The sequence below is a fragment of the Rutilus rutilus genome, assembly GCF_951802725.1.
Source record: "Rutilus rutilus genome assembly, chromosome: 13".
Classification (NCBI taxonomy): Eukaryota; Metazoa; Chordata; class Actinopteri; order Cypriniformes; family Leuciscidae; genus Rutilus; species Rutilus rutilus.
The window spans coordinates 10392103-10418583 of record NC_140218.1 but is presented as its reverse complement, the minus strand read 5'-3'; the positions used below and the strand labels follow the sequence as shown (position 1 = coordinate 10418583).

General features: G+C 37.6%; 1 protein-coding gene across 1 annotated transcript in view; it reads left to right on the top strand.

The window, feature by feature from the left end:
• Positions 1-4290: 4290 nt before the first annotated feature.
• Positions 4291-26481, top strand: part of slc1a7b (solute carrier family 1 member 7b) — a 59955-nt gene continuing 37764 nt past the window's right edge. The window contains exons 1-3 of the mRNA XM_084427419.1: positions 4291-4322; positions 7711-7947; positions 23034-23113. Of these exons, the coding sequence (XP_084283545.1) occupies positions 7807-7947; positions 23034-23113 (221 nt within the window). The 5' untranslated portion in view covers positions 4291-4322; positions 7711-7806. The remainder of the gene's footprint in view (positions 4323-7710; positions 7948-23033; positions 23114-26481) is intronic.

The window sequence follows — 26481 nt, the reverse complement described above, 5'->3', positions numbered from 1 at the left end:
GTCTATCTGAAATATAACATGCTGATTTGTGTCATTAATGCATGCTGGCTGACTAGATATTTTACCCATGGACCTGCCTGAGCTACTCCATCTAATGAGTCAGCTGTGCTGTTGGTTGTTTCTGATCTGAAGAATGTGGAGTAAGAAAAGGCATATATGTGGGTCAGCGAATGCACACAAAGTCTAGGAGAAGTAAGCTAAGCAAAAAGCAAGAGAAAATAATTAAAAGTTTGGTAGAGAAAGAGGGGAAGACAAAACAACAGGGAAGAGCCAATAAGTGGAGTGATTGAAGTTGATGATTTGACCTGGTGGTCAACCTCTGTTTGTACCGATTCATGCCTTTACAAGCTCTTGCCTTGCCTCAAAAATAGAAAGTGCATTTTTATCTCATCTGAAGAACTGTGTTCTGTGTTCCTGAGCAGGAGAACGGGAAAAACATTTCAGCTTTCTGCCTCATTCATTGTGTTTGAAAGGACATTTTGAAGGCACAATATTGGCAGCCATGCTGAACATCAAAATTACCATTATTTTTTAGCCCTGTGCTCTCCAACCCTCCAAAGATCTCACTGTTGGACCTTTAAAAACTGTTAATGCAATGACTGTAGTCAAGTCTTTTTTATTTGTGTAGTGTTTCCTAAACCTAATCCTTATATATATTAGTTGCTAGGAATGTTAAACCACACATCCCGTTTGGAAAATTCAAGGTAGGGGAGAGTGGGGCATAACCTAACACATTTTGGTTTTGGCTCAATTATTAAAAAAATAATTAAGTTAGATTAATCTTTTTTACACAAAAAGCAACATTCACATCTCTGCTACAAATGAACACTTAAAGTTTTTTTTCTAGGACGTACCATTTTTGTACAGTCGCACTGAATGACAGAAGTGCAAATGTTACAACTTACCCCATATGCAGGGTTAATTGTAACAGACAGAGGGGTTAGTTGTAACACTTGTAACTATTTTATCTGTATAGTTTGATATTGTTTGTACACGTGTATTAGATAGATATCCATACATCCATCCCTCATCCATTCATCCTTCTATTATGGATCAATGTCATGGATAGAGATATTGTAATTGCTATTGAATTATATTTGTGGCAGCTGCATGCAAAATTAGTATTGTTAATGAGATCAGTAATAATAATAAAAACGAGCTCAAAATCACATTTTAAATGAAAAACAGGCTTTTTAGTGATTAATGCATAGTAAACAAATGTGAAAAAAATCATACTTAGACAATTAAATTCCAACATTGTGAAAGTCCAACAAAGTTAAATGTGGCAAAATAAATATATAATTAAATACTCAAACCTGAAATGTTGTGTGGCTCCCTGTTTTCATTTCATTATCGTTGTACACTTGGCGGCTTAGTTGAAACACTGTGCTACAACTAACCCCACTGTGTAAAAAAAATAGTTTAAGCCAAGCTAACAGTTGCTAGGAGTTGCTGACATGTTTCAAAATGGTGCTATGTTTTAGCTAACAAGACAGTGATTAAGGTAATATAAAGTTAGATTTGGTGACGTACACTCCCAACTCAGAAACCGAAAAAAACGTATGATGAAAAAATGTACTTGCATGGTGTCAAAACACTCTTAGTCCAGAATCTTCACGAAATCTTATCAAAATTTTCCACAAATCCACGGGAGACCGTCTTCTGGCAGCGAGAGAAAAAGAGCGGAAACACAACCTGCTTGACCATGACTAACTATGTAAAAGGTCCGTGTTACATTTAACCCTGCGTTAGGTTGTGCCCCACGCTCCCCTACACTCTTAAAAATAAACTGTCCAAAAGGTTTTTTTGTATCATAAAAATATGATACCATATGTGTCATATCTCCTGAACCAAACATGATTCAAACTAGCTCATCTTTCAAGAGCAAGCGTTTTGCAAATCCCGCGTTGAACTCTGAGATTTGACAAGCAAATGTAATCAAAACATAGGGGTAGACATCACATTTTCTGTTATCATGTTTGGTTCAGGAGATATAATACAAAATACATCATTTGGTTATGGCGGAAAGCAAAATGGCCGCCACGAGGCGTTTTTGCGACGGCTCGATTTCTGAAAATGTACAAGTGTACCAAGTTTCATGCTTTTATGAAAAAGTGAACATCATTTTCACATATCGCCTTGACTATAAGTAGTCTCAAACTTATGAAATCTTTTATATGCTTATACTATGAGAATGTTGGATTGAGAAAGTGGTTGGATTGAGAAAGTGGTAGGATTGTCGATTGTGTATGATGAAACTACCTTGTCAGTGCCATTTTGTTTCCTGATGACTGTTGAAGCAGTTTTCAGATGACTTAAAAAGAGTCTCCCTCAAGAAACAAGAAAACGTAGTGGTTAATGCATATATTCCTGATATATTGAGCTGTAGTGCTCAACAAGGTTGGGCAAATTTCTAAATGAATTGAATTGGCCACGCCCATAGGATGTTGAATTGGAATGACAGGAAGGGAGATTTTTGCAATTCAAAGAAATTTAACAATCACAAGTTTCCTGTCACTCTCTATTGTCTTTAGACATTTTATTATCATAGTGTTAAAATTAACCAGAGAAAAATTAGGTAATTTTGAGAATTGGTTTCCTACTCGCCATTCTGGCCACACTAAGCCTCTTAGCTGGAGTATTAGCTTTGATGATCAACAACCTCCTCACATACTCAGTTTATTCTGAGTCATTGTCCATCATTAAAAATACTCTGCTAGAATGACAGATAATAGTTCTGCTGTCATGGATATTATTTACTAAAAGCTGGACACAAGTCATTAGCACAATTTAAAAATTATGGACAAAAAAAGTTAAAAGCTGGACACAAGTCATTAGCACAATTTAAAAATTATGGACAAAAAAAGTTAATTGCTAGAGTGTTCCAGGCATTTGTTTTCCGGAAAAAAGCTGGAAACTGCCCAATCGCAAGTCAATTCCGGCCTCTAGATATGACATGAGTCCAACTTTCAATGTAAGTCTACAAAACAACACCTTCACTCAACAAGCAGACATGTCATTCATGGCAGGTGCACAAGTGTAACACCAAAGTTTAATATAGGGTTGGGTTTTTTGAAAAAGATAGCAAGAGAAATGTCATGTGCTGCCTTCTGATGACAGAGACATTAATATTATTAATGAATGAGTGAATGCATGGCAGCGGCTGGGCATTTGACTAATCTCTGCTAATCCTGACCTGATGAAACCAGATTGAGCAGAAATATTGGCAAAAGAGTGGGATTACTGAGCATGGAGTCTGGGCAAACATGTGACGTGAGGGATGACGAGACAAACCAAACACACAATTGTACAAACGTGCAACCTTGCACACGCACATTTACACTGGCATTGTTTGCATGTTTTTCTGATTGCAAAATAACACTTGCGATGAGTGCCCTAAAACCCAGACTCGATGCCTTTAAAGAGGTCGTGTCCGGAATGGTGTCATGGGATGGTACACGTAGAGGTAAAGAGAGGTCTATCTCTCAGTGTGTGCATGTGGGACGGCCAAACTGAGTCGGATTACTCTACTGGTAAACATCCGCTGACGGCTGTCCTGACTGAAATGTATGACGCACAAGTCTCATATCGGAGTTGTCTCCATGACCTAAAAATCTCTCCCTCTGTGCCTTACGTCAAACGAGAACATCAGCCTCTTCCACATTATGCAGATTTCAGACAACAGTTTGTTTGTACTGAATACATAATGCTTTTGAGACTTTTTGAGAAAATAATGCAGACGATTCACAATAGTGCTGGAGTTTGACTTGATGTTTTATCAACAAAATATTCTTCAAAATATATTCTTTAGAGCTGAAATTAATGAAATATGTGTGTAGCTATAAAAAGGGGTCACTTGCGCTTCAGCTTGGTTGGTGCTCACACACAACGTTTTAATAATTTATTTAATGGTACAGAACGACTAACGTTTCGACGCCCATGCGTCTTCTTCATGCATTTGACTCTGAAGAAGACGCATGGGCGTCGAAACGTTAGTCGTTCTGTACCATTAAATAAATTATTTAACACAGTCAAAGCATTTACCTAATTTGACAGTTCTGCCTCTTTCTGTCCTTTGTTAAGGATCAGAACAAAGGATGAACTTGATTAGACTTTTGTATAAAGCTAATAATATCATACCATTTGTTTAAAGCTAATCATATTGACTACACAATAACCCAAAAAGCTTTTTGCATTTTCAGAATGTCATATTGTGGAGCATGGCTGTTTTCATTGAATGGAAAGAGGAATGTGAATATCCAGCCAAACACCCCCTTTTGTGTTCGACCGATGAAAGAAAGTCATAAAGGTTTGAAATAAGGGTGAGTAAATAATGACAGAGTTTTGAATTGAATAAAGTTCCTGTTGATAAACAACTGAAAATAAAAAGAATTCATGCATTTTTTAAGCATTGAGCCATATAAAGTAACAATTATTTATATATAAATATAAATATAAATATAAATATATATATATATATATATATATATATATATATATATATATATATGAAAGACTTTCTATCTTCTTCGGAACACAAATTAAGATCTTTTTGATGAAATCCGAGTGATTTCTGTCCCTCCATTGACACCTACGCAACTACCACTTTTGGCGCTTTTCCACTGAATGGTACGTCTCGGCTCGGCTCGGTTTGCTTTTCTATTGCAGTTTAGTACCGCTTCAAAGTAGGTGGGATTATAGACTGATCGTTATAGTTGGACCGCCTGTTGTATAGTTGTACGGTGTATAGTTGCACCGTTGTACTGCTGTTACATAATCGTAAATGCGACACAAACAAATCCATAACACAGGAGCAATGGAGCATATCGATGGAATGGTGTTCTTGATTCTCGGCATGTGGATGTTTTTCGCTGCAAGACGAAGAAGTTTGTTCGGTTTGGTGTCTCGTGTCGCAAATCCAATGATGCTGGTAGTGACGATTCTCTCTGACCAATCAGTGATCTGTGATGTTTACACGTCACATTTTAGTATCGGTACGGCTCGCTTGGAACCTCAACCGAGGTGGTACTATTTAAGTGAGCCGTATCATGCAGTGGAAAAGCGCCATTTGACACTTTAAAAAGTTCATATAGAGATTGTAAAGCGAACTCATATGAAATGAGCGGTTTAGTCCAAATTCTTCTGATGAGACTTGATCACTTTATAATAAATTGGTGGAGAGGAGACAGAGGGATGAAGCCAATGAATATATCGGGAGGCCAATGGGCAGATTTGGCCAGGATGCCAGGGTTAAACCCTACTCTTTTCTTTTTTTTAATCGAAAGACTTCGTTTGATTTTTAATAACCACAGAGAGTCATGACCTCAATTTAATGTCTCATCTGAAGGACGGTGCTTGTTACAGTATAGTGTCCACGCTTACAGTGCTACAGGGTGATATTGCTGCTGGTTGATGCATTATTATATGATGAACAGATTTAATTTAGGCTTTCATTCACATATAAACATTAATCAGCGTACATAAACAGAAGCTACTGAAATGAACCTGCTCGACTCGTGAGAACAAACTTCACTGGTTCTTGCTGAAGCTCAAACGTGCTGCGTAACACGAGAATGAATCTCATTGGTTCTCGCAAGTGAACTGAGCTTCCGTTTACCATAACTGATGTTTGAGTTGGATTCGTTTTACGAAATCTTCATGAACTTTTTGAAACGTCAGTGTGGTAGCTGTCAACGGAGGTACAGAAATCTCTCGGATTTTAGTAAAAAGAGCTTCCATTTGTGTTTCGAAGAAGAACGAAAGTCTTACGGGTTTGGAACAACATGAGGGTGAGTAATTACTGACAGAATAAAATTTTTTGTGTGAACTAAACCTTTATTATGAAAATGCTATAGTTAATGCATTAATGCGTTCAGTTCCTTTTTAAGGCAAAGAGTCAAATTATGTCTGACGTGAAGCGGAATGTACAGTATGTATAACGTATTTCTAGCAATGAATCATTACCACTTTCGAAGATGCTCTGGCAGGTTTACCACATTGGTTTAGTTGAAGTTTATTTTGGTCTCAAATGAACCTTTAGCTGTCACATTAGTACCATCATCATGAGTATTGTGAGGCTAGTTCATATACGAGTCGTGACTCACAGGGTTCAGCGGGTTTAAATGAAGAATCTGAAAGGCACATTATCAAACACATTCTTCCACTAAAAGCTCTTCATTTGTTCGTTCTGTGTAGCGACTGACCCAGCGCTTGTGCCCCTTTCGAGAATCATTGATGAATAAGACAGCTGGAGTGCAATGCTTAGCCTTCAGTGCTCTGGATTAATTGTGAATGAGGAGCGGAGATGTGTGTGGTGTGCCGGGATTATGTCATCTAACGCTCCTGTGATTCTCTGATCTCCTGTGCAAAAAATCACTGACTGTGCAGATTGCGTACACCACTTTTCATACTATATATTATTTTAGTTTGGCATTTTGCTGCCTCTTTTATTCACGTACTGGTAAAAATCTTAGGGTTGGTAAGATGTTATGCTCACCAATGCTGAATTGCAAAAATAGTAATATTGTGAAGTATTATTACAATTTAAAATAACTGTTTTTTATTTGACTATATTGTAAAATGTAATTAATTCCTGTGATCAAAGCTGAATTTTCAACATCATCACAGAAATCATTCTAATATGCTGATTTGCTGCTCAAGAAACCGAGATGCACTTTTTTCAGGATTCTTTGATGAATAGAATAAAAAGAAAAACATTTATTTGAAATAGAAATCTTGTAACATTATAAATGGCTTTACTGTTACTTTTGATTACTTTAATGCATCCTAACTTTGGTCACACTTTAGATTAGGGTCCAATTCTCACTATTAACTATTAACTACGACTTTTGCCTCAATAAACTCATAGTTATTGCCTATTAATAGTTGGTATGGTAGTTGTTAAGTGTGGGTATTGGGGAGGATTAAGGGATGTAGGAATAAGGCATTAATATGTGCTTAGAATAAATAGTCAATATCCTAGTAATATGCATGCTAATAAGCAACTACCGGTAGTTAATAGTGAAAATTGGACCCTTAACTAAGGTGTTACCATTCCTTTTTTTTTTTTTTTTACATGCATTTTACAAGACTATTTATTCAATATTTCATACATATATCATACATCAATTTCTTAAATATGCTATGCACATTCCTGTAGAATTGGAACTACATATCCAATGTTACAAATAGCATGTTCAGCTCTTTAAATGGTTATGCTACTAATAAAAGTGAAGTCATTACGAATCAGCTCAAAATCTGTTGCACTTTAACCTCAAACTCCCATTCCCCTCTGAAGAATGCACAAAGATATGCATCTGTAAACATCCACACGCCCATAAATGAGACCATTTCTCTTCATTCAGTGTCATTTATAAATAGATCCAGCCAGTTTCATCTACATTTGATGCTCTGTGTTTGTAATCCTGCCACAGACCCCTTTACACAGCGTGCTTTTGCTAATAGGATTGATGGTGCCTGCACTGTGCACAACACCAACTGTTGCTCGCTTCCTATTGGCTGAGCTGGAAGGTGGGCGGAGCTGATCCGTCCCGAATGGGCTGGAAATAGTGGAGGCTTGAAAAGTGTGATGGTCTTCTTAGTCTATCGCTGCATAGGGAAGAACGAGAGACGAGAAAGAAAGAGTATGAGAGTTTTACCCATGTTCTGAGCAAAACTGCAATTATCTTTCTCGTTCACGCTCTGTCCAAGGTGCATCTGCGCGGGTCGTTCTCCCATCTGGATCTGGGTGGTGGATATATGGAGATCTGCTAGTGTGGCTGGTGTTTTGTGGACGTGGGACACACGATGGCCGTGGCGCTGGATGCAGTGTGGGTGCGAGTGAAAGGGGTTTGTAAGCAGAACGGCCTGCTGATCCTCTCAGTGTTGGCCGTGGTTATCGGATGTCTTCTCGGCTTCTTCCTGCGCTCCAAGAACCTCTCGGAGCAGGTTAGTCATTCTGTCAACAAAGCACTTCTCCCCAAAAACCTCCCACATAACCCTTTCCAACCCTGTCTATAGTGTCAGTATGGTCACAAACTTGGTCTCATTTGGTCCTGATGACCTGTGGGTTTCCTTTTTTTTTTAGACGACTTTCCAGTAGGAGGCTAAAATCAGGGGTTTTTAATGGTTATTTTTTGATCAGTATGGGTTTTACTATTAAACTATTGCTTTTGGTCCACCCCAGTCTTGAATAATTTGCTTACGTTTTGGCATCAACCCCTGTTTTGATTTTGAGATTTTATTTTCCGTCAATATACTTTTTATCCATCACATATACACATCTCATTTATCGTTTAAACTGGTTGAAATCTCAAGTCATATTAGTATTAAGGCAAAAAAAAAATAAAAAAATTGTATTTCTTGTTATACAGTACAAATATCTAAACATTATTAAATCAAGACACATTTACTTGAAAAAATGAGTTTATGCTTAAACCAAGAAGAAACTAAATCTGCTAACAGGTGTCAGAAAAAATTTACTTCAAAAGGAAGCAAGATTATTTTTGCTTATCTCACTGGCAGATATATTTTTGTTTTAAGCATAAATTTGCTTCATTTTTATAAATTTTTCAGAATGTAAGACTTCATATCTGAAGTAATTTTGCTCCCCAAGTAAATTTATCTTGATTTAAGAATGTTTAGATATTTGTAACGGAAAATAAAATAAAATACTGAGGAAAGTCATAGTTCTTCACTAGATTAAAACTACAGTGTCTGAATGAACAGCAAACAAAACGTAGCATTTTTTCCCCTCCATTTCACGTTGGTCTCTTTGACTAAAACCTCCGTTATGATTCTCAAATACGCCTAAAAATAAAACCTCCAGAGGCCATTTGCTGTGACGGCCGGGGATTACTGTCCAATCATACAAATGCTCTTAGTAATTGTACATTAAGCAAATACTGCTTAACCTCGCAGCGTTTAAAGCAGGTCGGTGATGCTATCGGCCGTTTCTGCTAAATTGGAATGGGCTCTTTAAAAAAAAAAAAAAACGGCTTATTTTGCAGGAGAAAGCCAGTTTGAACCTATGAAAGAAAGAAATAAAATGTTACATGCATTTATGTATTTGACAAATGCTTTTATCCAGAGTGATGTTTTGTCAGTACATGCATTCACTGAAAACTGAACCCATGACCTTGGTGTTGCTAGTGTTAAGCTTGATAAGTTGAGCTACCGGAACATGGCAATCTAATTCATGTACACTACTGGTCAAAAGTTTGGAATAATTACATTTTTTTTTAATGGTTTTAAGAGAGTACAGTGCAAACAGTAATACCGGGAAATATTATTACCATTTCAAAATAGCTGTTTTCTATTTTAATATATTGTAAAATGTAATTTATTCCTGTGATCAAAGCTGAATTTTCAGCATCATTACTCCAGTCTTCAGTGTCACATGATCCTTCAGAAATCAGTATAATATGATGATTTGCTGCTCAAGAAACATGTCTGATTATTATCAATATTGAAAACATTGTGCTGCTCAATATTTTTGTTGAAACCAAGAAAAGAAAAAAGAAAGAAATTAATATTTTCATTCAGCAAGGATGCATTAAATTGACAAGAATTAAATAAATTAAATTGAAGCATTAAATCCCGTTAAAAAGCGTCTTTAAAAGCAGCTTCTCAAAGCGCTGTACACAAAATAAGTGATAAATAGCTCAAGAAATGAAAGTAACATCAACAAACAAATGCTAGTTTAAAAAAATATGTCTTAAGTCAACCTTTAAAAATGTCAGTTCTCAGCTTCCCGAAGTTCAAAAGGCAGAGAATTCCAAAGGGCAGGAGCATATGAAGAGAAAGCCCTGTCAGCCATAGATCTTAAAGGTGAACTAAGTAACTTTTTTACCTTAACTGAACAGCTTCGGAGTCATTGGAATGGTTACATTACTTATTTCGGGTTGAATGGTGGTCGTTTCGCACCCCCCTGGTGCCCGTGAGCGGAAAATACGCACTTGCAACTTTGGGGCGGCAGGCCGCCGGCAGCCGCGTCAGGAAGTCTCGCGTGATATCAGGTCTCGCGATGTAAACAATTGCTTTACGGCCAAAAGAAATCTGCTAAAATGCTGTCATTATTGCGCTCCCTCACGCTGTTCGAACCCGAATGAAGAAGACGTTTTAAAGAATGTCCCATCTGCTTTGATGTCGTTGATCTACTAGCCTCTGGTGTCTGAGAATCACCAACGAGTTTTTACAACAGTGTTGTCAAATATCTATTCCGAAGCTGTGGGGGGAGCTCTAGAGAGAAACCTGCGAGCAAAAAGCGAGAATACAGCGAAGAAATCCCGAAGCTACTGAGCCCCGCTTTAAGTGTGTATGAGGAACAGCCAACAAGTTGGATTGTGAAGATCGCAGTCTATGATTTGGGGTATAGGACTTTAACAATTCAGAAACATAATGTGGAGCCAAGCCATGCAATGCTTTATATGTCAACATCATAATTTTAAAATCATCTCGGAATCTGACTGGGAGCCAGTGTTAGAATTCCAAAACTGGAGTGATATGATCGCATATCCTGGACCCAGTCAATATCCTGGCGGCCGAGTTTTGCACATATTGCAGTTTGTTTAGTGTGGATTTAGAAATGTATCATTGGATGCAATCTTGATATATTTCTGAGGTGGAAAAAAAAGGATGATTTAACTGTACTCCGAACAAAACAATCAAATAAAAAAACTAGTCTCAAAAGGTTCCTCGCTTTACTTTGAGTCTCCAAGACCAATTTGATGGAAATTGGGATGGCGGGAACCAATGAGCGTAACTTTCATGCTTTTCAATTACTAATTGAGCACCAAATCAGAATATTTGCCATCACAGTAATAAATTACATTTTAAAATTTCAAATAGAAAACAGTTCTTTTAAATTATAATCATATTACCCAATATTACAGTTTTTTACTGTATTTTCAATTATATAAATGCAGCCTTAGTGAGCAGAAGAGACTTCTTACACAAACCTTACAAATCTTAATTAAAATGTTAATTAATCCAAACATTCGACTGGTAGTGTGAATTAATTCAATGCATGTTCTCACAATCTGTGACGCACGAGAATCACATTGCACCAAAATCTCAAAATATGTTTCAATTGGCTGTTGGCTATTTCCAGTCCAGCAGCAAATATTTGCCCCACTTCATATGCCGCTCTATTATCTCTCTGTCTCTCACACACAGTCCTTTGAGTAGACCCTTAGGAATGGGAAGAGAATAGCTTCTACTAGTATCTCTCATGCACTGTTTATATGTATAGAGTATAATACACTATTTCAAACATATAATGGGATATTTATGTATAATACACTGCAAGTACAGCTATATATCTCTAGTGATTTATTTCTATACAAAAGCAAACAGAAAACAGGTTGAGAGCCTATGATGTGTGGAGGTTTTGCATGAATTATGTATGAGAGTCATAAGAGGATAGAGAAGAGACTTAACTAACCCGAAAGCACCAGTCACACACACACACACGCACACGTTTAGCAAGCCATTTTACTACAGAAAATGTTATATTATTGTGTTTAAACTAAACTACAACTGCAGATCATAAAAGAGAATTTATAGGACAAATTAATAAACATCACCAAAAAGCTTTATTTAATTTTTTTAATTTTTTTATTTTAAAGGATGTCAGATTTTGTAAAACTTTTTAAAACGATCAAGTCAGCAGTAGTGATAGTCTTTTCTTCTCTATTGTGACATACAGTTGTAATCGGAATTATTGAACCTCGATTTCAAAGGTTCAGGTTTATTGGCTAAATTTACAGACTTTCAGCTGTTTAAAAGTTAAACAGTTGCATTTTCAATTAAAGGAGTCATGACCTGTAATTTTCACTTTTCCACGAGAATCAATGTATGTTATGATTGCCTAACGATTATACACTGGCCGGGAAGCCGATATTTAAAAGTGAAGCGTTTGTTTACCCCTGGGTTCGTAAACCAGCCCACGTGCACGCGCACTCAAATACGAGATTTTAATTTCTGCCCCGACTTGACGTCAAGACGGGGCAGGATATACCATATATGGACACCGCAGACCTATGCTGTATATCAAAAATATTAAATGTCTAAAAAACCACAACGTGAAACAAGGCAAAAACACCACATGATAGCAAACGTTGATCTCAATAACCACTGTAAGCTGATAAAAAAAGTAGACTACATCTCCGTTAATGTAATCTACATTAAATAAAAGGTATAATGTATGTCTCAGTCAAAATGATTGTCTTTACCATTCAGAGACATCTTGATGTAGACGTCCTTCCATCGACTCTACATCTTCCCTTTCCAGCTCAGGTTCAGAGTCTGGCTCATGCATATACGGTTGAATTCCGTAGGTCGCAGCCAGGTCGGGTTCATTCACAACTTGCGCCATGATGTCAGTTTGTAATGATATGCTGAAGTTACCTGCGGTGTCAACCCCCCTCCTTCCTGCCACCAATCAACGCGCCCCTCATTTGCATTATTAAAATGACCATCCACGACAGCCAAAATATCGCATCAGATCTCGCGAGACAATAATGCCTTCAGAAATAAGGGTCAGAGGAGCTCTGTGTTTATTTTTTTTCCACTTTTCTTTTTTAGAAGGGCCTGAAAGACTATAATAGAGCGTGGGTATCCAAGGTAATACGAGGTTATGACTCCTTTAAAAGTTGCATTTCCAGTTGAATTTGGGGAAACCACTTGAAACATTTGTTGTGTTGAGCTATTTCAATTACTTTTGTTTGATTTGTTCATTGCAAACAGCTGAAAGTGATAGCGTTTCGATTACAACTGTATATCCGAGTGAAACAGCTTCTCGAACAAGAACACATTTAGGGCGGGGCTTGTGGAATTGATTGGATGGTTGTGGTTTGCTATTGGTGGATCTCATGTGAGTGACAGGTTGCCCCGCCCTCATCATCAGAGAAGATATGTCGCTGCAAAGGGAGGGGAAGTTATTTTAATTCAAGATTACGAGGCACATGAATTAAAAATAATAATAATGTGCACAGATAAGTCACTTATAATAAATACTGAAATATTGCATAAAAAATAAGAATTGTCAATTTTGATTTCATGGTGACTTTAAAGTGTAGCTAAGCAAATACACTCACATACTTTTAAAATTTGCAATATGGAGTGTGTGCTTGTTATCATGAAAATATGTAATAATTTGTCAGTTTATATGTCCATGTATTTATATACAGTATGATGTATTTTTAAATCATCTTGTACAGCGATCAAACTATTTTTTTTCCTGCGGGATAATAAAAACTATTTTGATGTTCGACTTTTCTTTTCTTCTCATAGCCATTGTTGGATGGGTTTTTTTTTTTTTTCAATACAATTTTTATACACAACCAACTTTGACATGCTCTTTGATCAATGTAAAACCCTGCTGTCAAAGTGCTTCTCCTAGAAAGATTTCCAAGCTGATTTCAGAAAGCTTTCTCACAATTCAGAATCTCTTTTGTTGTTTGCATTGTGGAGAGCGCTGTTCTGAGTGGTGCTCTGTGTTTGTGTGTAAAGCTTAGTGATAGCAATGTAATGCCTCCACATAATCTCAGTGCTGGCACTGAAAAGGTGCTGTGGGCCGCGAAGAGGTGGCCGTCAGTCATGCTTCACATTAGTTTCAAAGGCTGTGTTTATCGTGTTTTTGTCAAAGCAAATGGGAGACGAAACACTACCATTTGGACACAAAAGTGTTTACAGACACTTTGAAGAAGAGGCTTTTTCATCTAAAAAATAAATAAATAGTGCATGCAGCTAGTGTAATTTGAACAGCAGTGTTTGTTCATTTTCTTTCGGATGCGAGACAACTCCTGTGTTTGCCGTGCCGTGTGTGACTATAGCAGCAGTGAACAAGAGACAATTGTGAAAGTGGCATTGAGAAAGGCTGAATGCTTTGAGACAGATGATCACAGAAAACGTGCATATACAGTATATATAGACTTCATCATTCTGTAAAAGCTGGCTAAAACCAAGGAAAAATTTAAGTTGAATAAACAGTTCAAGTTAATTATCCCCATTTGTTTTCTTCTATAAAAAAGTAGAAGTTTAAAAATAGTACTTATGAAAACAATTGCTTTAAAAGAATATACTTAAGCATGAAATGAATGTTATGTTTTTGACACTTATTTGCATGTTGTTTGTAATTACATGAACTATAGTTACATTTATTTTAAATGCAGTTATTTGAACTTAAAAGCGTTTTAACCCACTTAAGTAGAACATCTTTATATGTAATATAATTACCTATATTGTTTTTGTAATGGTTAATGTGTTCTACTGAAACTTGTGTCATGCATTTTAATATATTTGTAAATACGCATTTGTAATGATAAAGTGATAATGATAATATATTAGCTTTAAATGCACACATTACAGTTCAAATTATCTATAAACTAAATCTTATGTGCTTTAGTATGTTAGTCAACATCAAAATGTGTATTTTTTAATGCACAACAGATTATTAAAACATAATTATTTAAAATACACTTTAAAGTAAAAATGTAACATTATTAGAAGTGGCCATTTTAAAAGTGTAAGAGTGTTAGTCATGAAAGTGGACTTACTTTAAGTATTTTATTAATATTATATTGTCTGCAAGTACAGTTTTAAAAAATATATTCTTTTAAGATTTGCAGTACTCTACAAGCCCATAATTAATTCAACTAAGCACACTTCTTTTTTATGACCTATGCTTTCTGGGGGCCAGACTTATATCTCAGTGTCAAACCAGCTGGACGTGAGTAGAAATGCAAGCTCTCACTGAAGCTCAGCAGGCTTTTTGTTGTGTTTTTTAAAGCATGCTGGTATAAATTGAATCCTTCAGCGGACGGATCATGGATTCAGAATCCATGATGCTCCGGTTCGTGAAGTCAGTATATCGGGAGTTCGGGAATATCTCACACATTCAGATAAAGCCAGCAAGAGGTTTGGAAGGTTCTAAGACTTTAACAAACTGTTCCCAAAAGAGATGATGGTGTGATTATTTTGTGCCCTTGAGTGAGACATTTAAAAGAGTGACCTGAATGGGAGCTCACGTGCATTATGATTGTGTCAGGTCTAAATGTCTGGGAGAATTGAGAGCAATGGTGGAAGGTAAGATTTCAGTCAATAGCAAATTACATTTTTGGGATGTTCCTCACATAAAGCTTATTGTATGGCCTTAGAACGCTTGGAAGATATCACACAAGTCTTATGAACTAATTTATAGTGGCTTTTGGAGCTGGACAAACGGTAATGGTGTCTATTTTCACTGTATTGTAAAGAAAGAAAGAAAGTTATACGGGTTTGAGGTCAGTAAATGATGACAAGTTTGATTATGGGTGATTTATTGCTTATCCTGAGGGCATCATGTCATCCCATCTCCACAAGGCTGCAGGATATTTGAATACTCATATATCTCCTTTTTAAACAAATCTAAGGGGGTTCATTTTCTTGAGCCGTCTTTATTGGCCACATTAAGTCAAATCAAATTTATTCAAAGCCGCATTACAGAAAATCATGATGTTGTTTATAATATCTCAATATCTTCAAGCCTTTTAGTCTAGTTCATGCCTTTTAATATCTTCATGCCATTTAACAGATTAGAGCTGGACATTTGGGGAAGATTTAACCAATCACACAAGCGAGATTTGCTATAGAACATTAATTGCTTTACGTGAGTATGCTGTACATGCGCACAGGTATAGAAGGTTGTTCTACATAGCACAGAATGCATACTGCTCATTTCCATAGTGACAGATAGTGACCATGTCCGTCAAGCTCCAAAAATGATCTTATTTCTCCAAAGTCATACCATAATTTTGCGTGAAAAACAGACTGATATTTAAGTCTTCAATTTAGAATTCAGTCTGTTCTTCATGCAGTGCTATTGCACAGAATTAGTCCACTTCAATGTTCTTTATGTGAAGAAATCCATTCTTTGCTTCAGGAACAATATTACCTGATTAACAGCACTCTTCTGCTCCACTCATCTCATGAGAAATTAGTGGGTTTGTTCCACTAGATGGCAGGATTCAAGCAGGTGACCCGCGGGGTCTTGAGGAAGAACTTGATGGGAAAACTTTGTGATGTTTGTACTTCTGAAATTAGTGTTCACCAAGATGTTAGTATTTTTTTATAGAGTGATATGCTGACTATATAAATGTACTTTTTTAATTTCTAAAACTTTTTGGCATCCAAATCCCCCAACAGATGAATCAGACTGCACGATAGTTCTTAGTTCTGTACTTAATTCCAATCATTCAAAATTACTTTCTATTGCATAAGGGCATTTATTTACCAACCATGATCACAAACAATACAGTCGAGATTCATATTTGGACTTATTACAAACCACATGGCTACATTCAGACTCTCAGTCCAAATACGATTTTTTTTGCATATCTGATTGAAATCCGACCGGATGAAATCACATGAAATGTGATTTTTACTAATTATTTTCGAGCTACATTCTCATGTGGTTTGAAAACCTATTCAAAAAGTCTGGCTGCTCTGATCGGATCGGATTTCGCGTGGTCTATGTGACTTCCTTACTCCAAGTAAAACGTCAGACGTTGTTATAGGAAACATGCAGAAAGTTGCTGCAGACACAAGCTTGAGTGCCACACCTGTTGAGCAGAAAATGACAATATAACGGAGACGAAAACCATCTCCGGTTATATTGTCATTGAAGACATTTAATATATGTATCTGTATTATTATTCTGTATTCATATTCACAATCAGTTGTATAATCTTATGGAGTTTTAAATGCATGTGTTTGAATGCATGTGCATACTATAGATAGCATGAGTCCATGTGAGGATCACATGTCAGACAGGGGGAAAGCTATATTTTGCTTAGAGGTGTGTGTAACATGTTCACTGAGCAGAGATGTTTCCACTGATGCAAATGTATGAATGTATACACCAAAGATAGTTTCTTAATATAGAAAGAAGACTGTGCCATGTGTTTGCATGGCATATACGTTCCATTTTTAAAGCCTAAGCAACATGTTTTTCTACATTACAAGGACGTTGAAAGTCATTCGGTGATGTATTTAAGCTCAATCTTACTGTACTGAGTGACTCAGAGAAACACGGAAACACAGAAGCCTGGCATGAATACAACACCTTTTCTAGTTTCTCTCCTGGCAAGATAATTGGTGCCCGGTCCCCTGAATCAAATAATAACGGGGGGAAAGGGTTAATTCCAAGTCTACAGTCTTTTTTTTTTTTTGTCAATGTTACCAGTGCAAGATGACAATATGTAAAATTGTCAAAACATTTTCAGGACAAATAACCAGCGAGACGATATCGAGACGATTATTTTTAATTAATCGAAAGAAGCAGATTGTTATCATAATTAAAATACGATTATTCTTGCAGCCCTGGATGGATGGATGGATGGATACAGTGGATGGATGGATTTGAAATGCTGGATGGAGGGATGGCTGGATGGATGGATACAGTGGAAGGATACAGTGGATGGATGGATTTGAAATGCTGGATGGAGGGATGGCTGGATGGATGGATACAGTGGAAGGATACAGTGGATGGATGGATTTGAAATGCTGGGTGGATGGATGGATGGATGGATGGCCAGATGGATGGATGGATACAGTGGATGGATGGATTTGAAATGCTGGGTGGATGGATGGATGGATGGATGGATGGATGGATGGATGGATGGATAGATAGATAGATAGATAGATAGATAGATAGATAGATAGATAGATAGATAGATAGATAGATAGATAGATAGATAGATAGATAGATAGATAGATAGATAGATAGATAGATAGATAGATACAGTGGATGGATGGATTTGAAATACCAGTTGGATGGATGGATGGATGGATGGATGGAATTTGATTTCCCTGCCAAAAGGTTTTGAGTTAATGAAATGCTTGGAATACTGCAATAAATGACAGTGTCAGATGTTACAAAGACCGAATTTTGTTGTAATTGGATGCTTTCATACCGAGTATTACACGAACCTGCACAAATTAAATATGTTAAATAGCACAAATATACTTTATGCATTTAATCTCACTTTAATAAGCAATGTCTTTGCTGCTGACCTTCGATGATCCAATTCGACCACACTAATAAGCAAAAATAACTGTAGATAAACATCCCATTCGTGTTTTATTTTTTGTTTTTATTGTTGAAGAGCGCTGAACTTTCTTGTCTGAGTTGTACAGATGTGAATTTGCCTTTCCTTCAGCCTGAGGCTTATTCATTTCACTTTTGGTGTTAAGGGGCATTTACATTTGAATAACGTTTTTGTTAATGAAAAACAAACAAGCAAGCCCAGCCCAGATAAGAAAAAGTAACACAAACGTAACGTAACACATTACTTTCCATAAATTGGACATTGTGAAGGCTATCTCACAGGTTAGTTAGGCTAGATTAGGTTATATTTTATAGTCCCAGGTTGGGAAATTTGTCTTTAACTCAGAACACGGTATAGATTAACACATAATAAAATATATAAAAATATCAGTTATATATACAACAGTATATAAACAGTTTCATTCAAAATATACAAAGTGCCCCAAAGGGTTCTTATTCTGAGATCTCGGAAAGCTCTTCAGTGAGGGTTTAGGTGTTCAGTGTACAGCTTCGTTTTTGCTCTTAAACATCAACTAATATGTTCTGCTCAGCAAGGTCAATAAAGCACTCAAATTGCTTTTTAGAGTCTAACAAAGAAACCTTGTACTCTAAAACTATGGAGTGGCTTTTAGAGCACAGCAGAGTGCTAGAAGGACTTGTTCTTGTTTTGCTTGTAAACATCCCGTACTAGATGGAGAAACCAAAAGATAAGAATATCCATAATGACAAATAAATCAGTGCATTTCTTTATTCTTATTTTGAAACCAGATAAAAAAAAGTACTTGTCCCTTTTTTTTTTTAAATAGCCAAAATCTTTTAGTTTGCTTAACAGCATTAGGTGGAGAAGCATCATCTTTCTAGAGAGCATTTGATTGGACAAACATCTGCATGCAAGTGCAAGATGATGTAAATAATTTTATTGATATGGTTTGAATTACTCCTAAAAGTTTATTTGTACAGTTTTCACTTTAGAAATGAAAGGTAATGACAATAAGGTTAATGGGACCTTATTGTTATTACCTTTCATTTCTAAAGTAAAAACTGTCCAAATAAACTTTTATGCATTAACTAACATTAAGTAACAATAAGCAATACATTTGTTACAGTATTTATTATTACTCTTTTAATTTAATCAATTTTAAATGTTGAATTTAAATTAATTGAATTTAAAGAAACTGTTCATTGTTAGCTCATAGCTCCTCAGGTTCATTAAATAATATGAACAGATACAACTTTTGATTCTAATAATGTATTAGTCAACAATACATTTGCATCAACAATATTTCTCAGAATTCGCCCACTGCACCTTTAACTAAGAATAATAAATGCTTCAGAAGTGCTTTTCATTGTTAGTTAACTAAAGTTAACAAATGAAACCTTATTGTAAAGAGTTTCCGGTAACTGTAACCAACTAAACTTCTTCCTCATCTTGACTTGTTTGGAAAATATCCCGCTCTGCATTTTCAATATAATTCCATGTTCTTGTTTTCTTGTTTTCAGTCTCTTCAATGTGTAAATAACTCAAGGCAGTTTGTACCATTTAAACACAACTTTAAAGTCTTTTGTACTGTTGTATATCGCCCCTTCATTGTTTAACCATTAAAAAGATGCATGATGTACCTTGTTACGCTTTAGGAGAACAAGTGTGCCATCTGGCCTCTGCAATCGCACACAGATGAGCCACTTATGCACAAATCAATGGGTAATTAAAAAAAAAAACTGCTTTGGAGTTCCTCTCAGAGTGTAGGAACAAAGGCATGTTATAATTCCGCCGCAAAAACTGAGCATTCAATAACAAAGCATTGGATGCTCTTAAAGAAATAATGGATTGGCAATCATTGCTCCATTGTAAATTATGGATCTGTATATCTTGCAATATGAGGAGAAAATACATGTTCATCCTCATCCTTCATCAAGACTTGCGGACGCAAGTGGCTCCCACTATAATTAAAGTAATACAATCCATGCAGGTAGAAAGAGAACATCTTTTTTTAAATTGAAAAACGTAAAGTATTTGAATGTAATTGCATTAGATCAAAATGTCAGAGCAATACATTTATTTTAAACAACACTAAAGCACACTTTTTGTTTGGTTTGAAAACAGTTTTATATGAATGCTTAATCTTTTTGTGAAAACATTTTTTTTAAGAAAGTAATGTTTTTATTCAGCAAGGATGCATTAAAGTGATCAAAAGTCAGAATAAAGATGTCTATTTCAAATAAATGCTGCTCTTTATCACTGTTTCCACAAAGATATTAAGCAGCACAACTGTTTTCAACATTGATAATAAACAAATGTTTCTTTAGCAGCAAATCAGCATATAAGAATGATTTCTGAAGGATCATGTGACTGAAGACTGGAGTGATGATGCTAAAATTCAGCTGTGATCACAGGAATAAATTACTGTGGCGAGGGTGGCGTGGTTCAGCGAGGTCTGCAAAGGGAGAGAGAGTTGGGAGACGAGCGGTGAGTAAGGTGGTCTTGTTTTAATAATTGGTGTGGAGAGAACGGATATAAGCTGCTGGGAAACGGTGAACGGGGAGAGAGACCAATCTGAGAGCTTGTGCTGTGACCGCTGATGAGAGCTGGAAAGCAAGAACTATTTCTTCTGTTGAGAGCGCAGAGATCGCGAGTTTGGTTGTGTTGCTTTCAGTTGAAAATTAAAAGCGTGGGCCCTATTTTAAGCGCAGGGCGCAAGTGCACTTAGGGCGTGTCCGAATTCACTTCTGCAATTTAAAGCGAGCAAGCAGACCATCTACGGGACAAGCCGGATTCCACCATATCTTTATGTACACAATAATAATCTTTTACATTGTAATCCTTTTATTTTTAATATTTGTGTGCTGCTGCAGCAGAGTGTATGCGCGTTGTGGACCCGCCTATAGGTGCACATTACTAATGTGCTCTTTAAATAACAAAAAAATAAATATTGCGCCATTGACTTTAGACCAGGTTTCAGTTGGTCAATGGCGCAGTCTATTTCAGTTGCCTCAAAATAGCATTGGTCCAACAATGCGCCAGAACACACCTCGTTTTCAGACCAGCACGACCATGGGCGCAAAATGCATTTGCTATTTAAACAATGTGGCGCAGGACATGAAAATAATAACTGCGTTGGGTTGAAATGAGCAAAAGACACTTGCGTCGCGCTTGGCGCTGCATTGCGCCGGGTGTATGAAAGGGCCCTACGGGTCTCAGTAAGCCGATCCTGTCTTCTTCCTTTTTTCCTCTGAACATTGTTACATTGGTGCCGAAAGCCGGGAAGGAAGAAGAACGTCGCCACCGTCATGCAAACCCCGTCAGGTTCGCCATTTGCGGATGTCATCCGTTCGCTCGCGAGACTCTATCAAGAGCAACAGCAGGCGCTGGTGGACATGAGGGAGGATCAGGCACGCCGTTTCCAGGCCCTTGTCCAGACGCACTGCGGGGAATCCCTCTACATCGGCCCTGCCCACTCACGTGCCTCATGAAGATGGGTCCCCAGGACGACCCGTTGGCGTTCCTGGACCTCTTCGAGAGGACTGCTGCAGGGGCATGTGAGTGGCCCCAAACCCACTGGCCCGGTACGCTTCATCCCCTGCTGTCGGGGGAGGCGCAAATGGCAGCACAGCAACTACCGGTCCAGAACCTTCTGGTCTACGAAGACCTAAAACGAGCCATTCTTCAGCGGGTCGGCCTCAGCCCAGAGCAGCAGCGCTTCAGGTTACTAGACATTGGGGAGGGGGGCCGTGATGGCTCAGCAGCTGGACCTGGCCATCCAACTGGCGGAGGACCAGATGGTTGTGTGTCCTTGGTTTCGGCACCAGTTTAACAATGTTCAGAGAAAGGAAGGAAGAAGACAGGGTCGGCTTACTGAGACTCGTGCTGTTTATTTGAAACGAAAAGGAACACAACCAAACTCCTGTCCGCTGTAAACAGAAGTGCTCAGTGACAGTCATCAATAGTTATTGCTTTCCAGCTCTCATAGGCGGTCACAGCACGAGCTCTCTCCTCGCTCACTGTTTCCCAGCAGCTTATATCCGGTCTCTCCATGCCAATTTCTGCAACAAGACACAGGTGTTTGTCATTTGCACTTGACCTTCTTACTTACCGCTCGTCTCCCATCGCAGAGATCGCTGAACCATGCCCCCCCTCGCCACAATTACACTTTAAAATATTTGCAAATTGTTATTTTACATTTTTACAATATTACTGTTTTATTTTTTATCAAATAAAGCAGCCTTGCTGAGCAGAAGAGACTTCTTTCAAAAACATAAAAAAATCTTACCAACCCCAAACTTTTGAACGGTATAGCTATCTTACTTTCATATCTGTGTGTTTGTGAGCAGTCGATGGAGAGCCGCTCTGCCGTTTTAAGATGGATTAATTTCTCCGCTCTGGCAGTCCTCTGCTCTCATAGCAGACCACAAAACATACATAGCTTAAAGCAAAGAGGCTTTCTCAGAGCCCTGACCGCAGGCCAAACATCCAACCAAAGAGAGAGCGAGAGAGAGATTTGGGCATTATCACTGGGCAGTTTCTTCAGTTTTGGACTGCGGTCACTGCCGAGTGCCAATAAAGAGAAGCGTTTAGCCAACTCAGTAAGATCTGCTGATTCCAGCTGTTTTCTGCCTGAAGTTAAACAATAGAGGCATAATTGTGGGTCAGAAACACATTGTCTTTGGAGGTTTTTTTGGAAATATTAAATGTTAAAACTTAAACATGATGTCTGATGGCCATTTCATTCCTACAGTATGAAAGCAAAACCTGATAATATTGAAACAAGCCCTGACCACTGAACATCACATGCATGCAACTTTAAAGCTGAACACTGGGAAAAAAGCCTAAAGGCCAAATCCACCATAGTATATCAATAATTCTCTCACATGTTGATTCTCAGCGTTTTCTGCCTTGTTGAACTGGTTGTTAACTGGTCTTTTTTGTTTGTTTGTTTTTCTCCTCCAGGAAGTGAAATACTTCCAGTTCCCTGGAGAGCTGCTGATGAGGATGTTGAAGATGTTGATTTTGCCTCTGGTCGTGTCCAGGTAAGACTTAATAATGATCATTATGGATAACAAGCTGATTTTATGTCTGTTGAGCTCCAGGTCCCGCTTTAAAAACCATCTTAATGTGTTTTAATCAAACGCTATCTCACAACCAATTCGTACGAGTGAGCAAAAGGTGGCTAATTCGTACGACCTCACTCGTACGAATTCGTACGATTTGTCTAAACCCCAGTAATGATTAGGTCTGGGGGCAGGGTCCAGGGTAGGTCATTCGTACGAATTGGGCAGCTTGTAAAATACGTTCGATTTCGCAAAAAACGGATGAATTCGTATGAAATAGCCACCTCGTAAAATTCGTACGAATTGCCGTGAGATCGGGTTGGTTTTAATATCTAGTTCTACTGTTCAAAAGTTTGGGTTTGGTAAGATTTTTTTCTTGTTTTTGTAAGAACTCTCTTCTGCTCACCAAGGCTGCATTTATTTGATCAAAAATACTGTAAAAACACTAATATTCTTGAATATATTTTAAAATGTAATTTATTCCTGTGATCAAAGCTGAATTTTCAGCATCATTACTCCAGTCTTCAGTGTCACGTGATCCTTCCGAAATCATTCTAATATGCTGATTTGCAGCTCAAGAAACATTTCTGATTATTATCAATGGTAAAAACAGTTTCATATTTTATAGAAACAATGATTCTTGGATGATTAGAAAGTTCGAAAGAACAGCATTAATTTAAAATATAATTTATTTGTGATGCTATAAATGTCTTTACTGTCACTTTTTGTCAATTTAATGCATCCTCAATAAAAGTATCTGGTCTAGTCCAAGCTGGCTTAGGTGGGTTCGTCTGCTGGCTACAGTAGTTAAACAATTTAAATTTGGTAGTTAATTGGTGGTTTAAGACATTGCTGCTGGAGCCGACCAGAGTTCAACCACCTATAGCTTGAACCAGGTAGAAACCATGTTCCAAACGTTCATTATCTTAAAGGAGAACTCTGCAACTCTAGCGAACTCTAGTCACTTCTTCGCTGATTTTCCCTTTTGTTGTCGCATGTTTTCCCCACGAGCTCCCCCTACAGCTGTGGGGGGGCGTATATTTCACAACACGGTCGTAAAAAACTCACTTGCGGCGGCCTCCTCCCCCTCTCTACCGCTGCTCATGTGCGTTTGTTTTGATCGGAGCAAGCCAACTGTATCGTGTGGAGCTATGTCTACCGAGGTGGGTAACTATGGGTAATACATCATACATGCGTGTGTGTTTATGTCGAATTGCCGTAAAGCAATACGTGTTTCGCGCTCGTTCTCGTTCTCGCTTCTCACGAGACTTCCAATTTCTATCTTGCCGGGACGGTAGTCCCCAAGTTGCAAGGTTGGTTTTCCGCCTGGGAACGCTGGGGGGAGCGGGGAAAGTCACCAATATCACCAGAACAGGTTGTTTAACCATCCAAATGATTTCTAGACAGTTTTATGAAGTTAAAAAAGTTACCAAGTTCTCCTTTAAGCTAGTTTTAGCTGGATTTTCAGAAGTTATAGACTGCAGCTTTCATCATTATGAATATTAAACCCAGCAATCCTGGCTTCCATCTCACATGCCTATCATCAGCTCGTTTTAATAAACCTATTTTCTTAATTATTAACAAATTAGCCCAGCTGTACTAAATTAAGAGCCATTCTTGATTTATCCATATGCATCATGCTCATAAATGCAATGCAATTATAAAGAAGCAACCTGATCTGGCAAAACAAGCACAAAATAAGCAACCACCGGAATCCAAAATATCAGCCCTGGTTTTCATAAATGGTTTCAGTCAATGCTGATGCAATACGGCTAACCATGTTAGGAAGCTCTGAATGCAAATAATCTTTGGGGGAAAAAAAGATGTAAAAGGAAAGGTTGAGAATGTCATATGATTTTAGCACAGCCAGGAACTTAAAACGTCCATTTTATGCAGAGAGGAGTGTGAATTGCACAGCAGCAAGTTGAAAGTGGGTTAGGAGTGTCCGTCATCAATGGAAAACAGGAGCTGATTTCTGAGAAAACACCATTCAGTTCCTGGAAGCGCAAAACCCTTGATATGTGCCTATTTCCTTTGAGCGTCTTGCTTGTATGCGAGAACTCTCTCATCCTGCTCTTCATATGCCCATTGACTTTAGTGGGAATGTTTGAATTAACTGTGTAAACTCTTCTTACCAGCCACAGAGGTCAGTGCGGCCAAAACAGATGGTGGAAAATCAGATCCAAAATCTGAACCTTAAATAAGCAGATGTGCATTTATAATGTTTGCAGTAGCTTGTTTGCAAACATATTACGATCTACAGCATTCTCCTTTATTTATTTATTCTCTACATTGTTGCTACTGTCACGACAGAGCAATTGTTTGAATTGAATTGTCTGAGACTTAAGAATGTTACTGCATTGCATTTTGTACAGTACATCTATTGTGTGTACAAAATAACAAGTATTCTGTCAGGTTTTTTTTTTTTTTTTTTTCATGTTTTATTTCTTGTTAATTTAGCCACTGTATCAAATAAATAACTAAGGTTGTGTTTGTTCTCGAAAAGTAAGCAGATCTAGCAGTTTTTAAGGCCTTTCTGTATGCAATAATACTTTCCTTCCACGAAATGCGAAATATTGATGCAAATCATTTTTTGGGCGGCTTTCTTGAGGGCCCAAGTGTGCTCGTTATACCACGGCGTCTGACTATTTTCAGAACTGCTTTATAGATGAAATTAATTAATTTAATAATTGAAAAACAGCTGAACAACAGCCTGATATCAATGTAAAGCTGCTTTGAAACAATCTGTATTGTATAAAGCGCTATATAAATAACGGTGACTTGACTTGACTTTTAATGCAACCTGTTCTCGCTCCCAAGGTTCTAATGAGAGTCACTTAAGACGCTAAAGATACCTCAAGGCATCGCTATACTGATTGTATAACGCAATTTGTCCAGATCCACCAAATTGAATTAGACTTCCAAAATTAGTAAGGTGCAACCAAACGTGAGAACACTTTGACCTTTGACCCTGTACCATTAAACACTCCATCATAGGTTTCACTAATATGTATGTTTGAGCCGGGGTTATTTTAGTATCATTAAGGCTGTGTGTCCACCAAAGCATTTTTAGCCAGCTGAAACCGCCTCGCTGTGTGCGCTTGAGAGCGCTTTAGTTGAGTGTTTCTATTGTCTGATTTCGTAGATAGTTTATTCTGTGTCGACACAATGTGAAGTACTTTCTCTGGCCCCTGTTTTAAATGATTTAGTTCTGTTGTTGTCTTCTGTTGGCATTGTACAAGTAGGATGTGGTGGTTGGTCGTGTGGTATTTTCGTGTGTTAAAGTCGTTAAAGATCGTTTTTACGAGTTGACGCACATGAATGCCACCACAAAGTCGTAAATACGA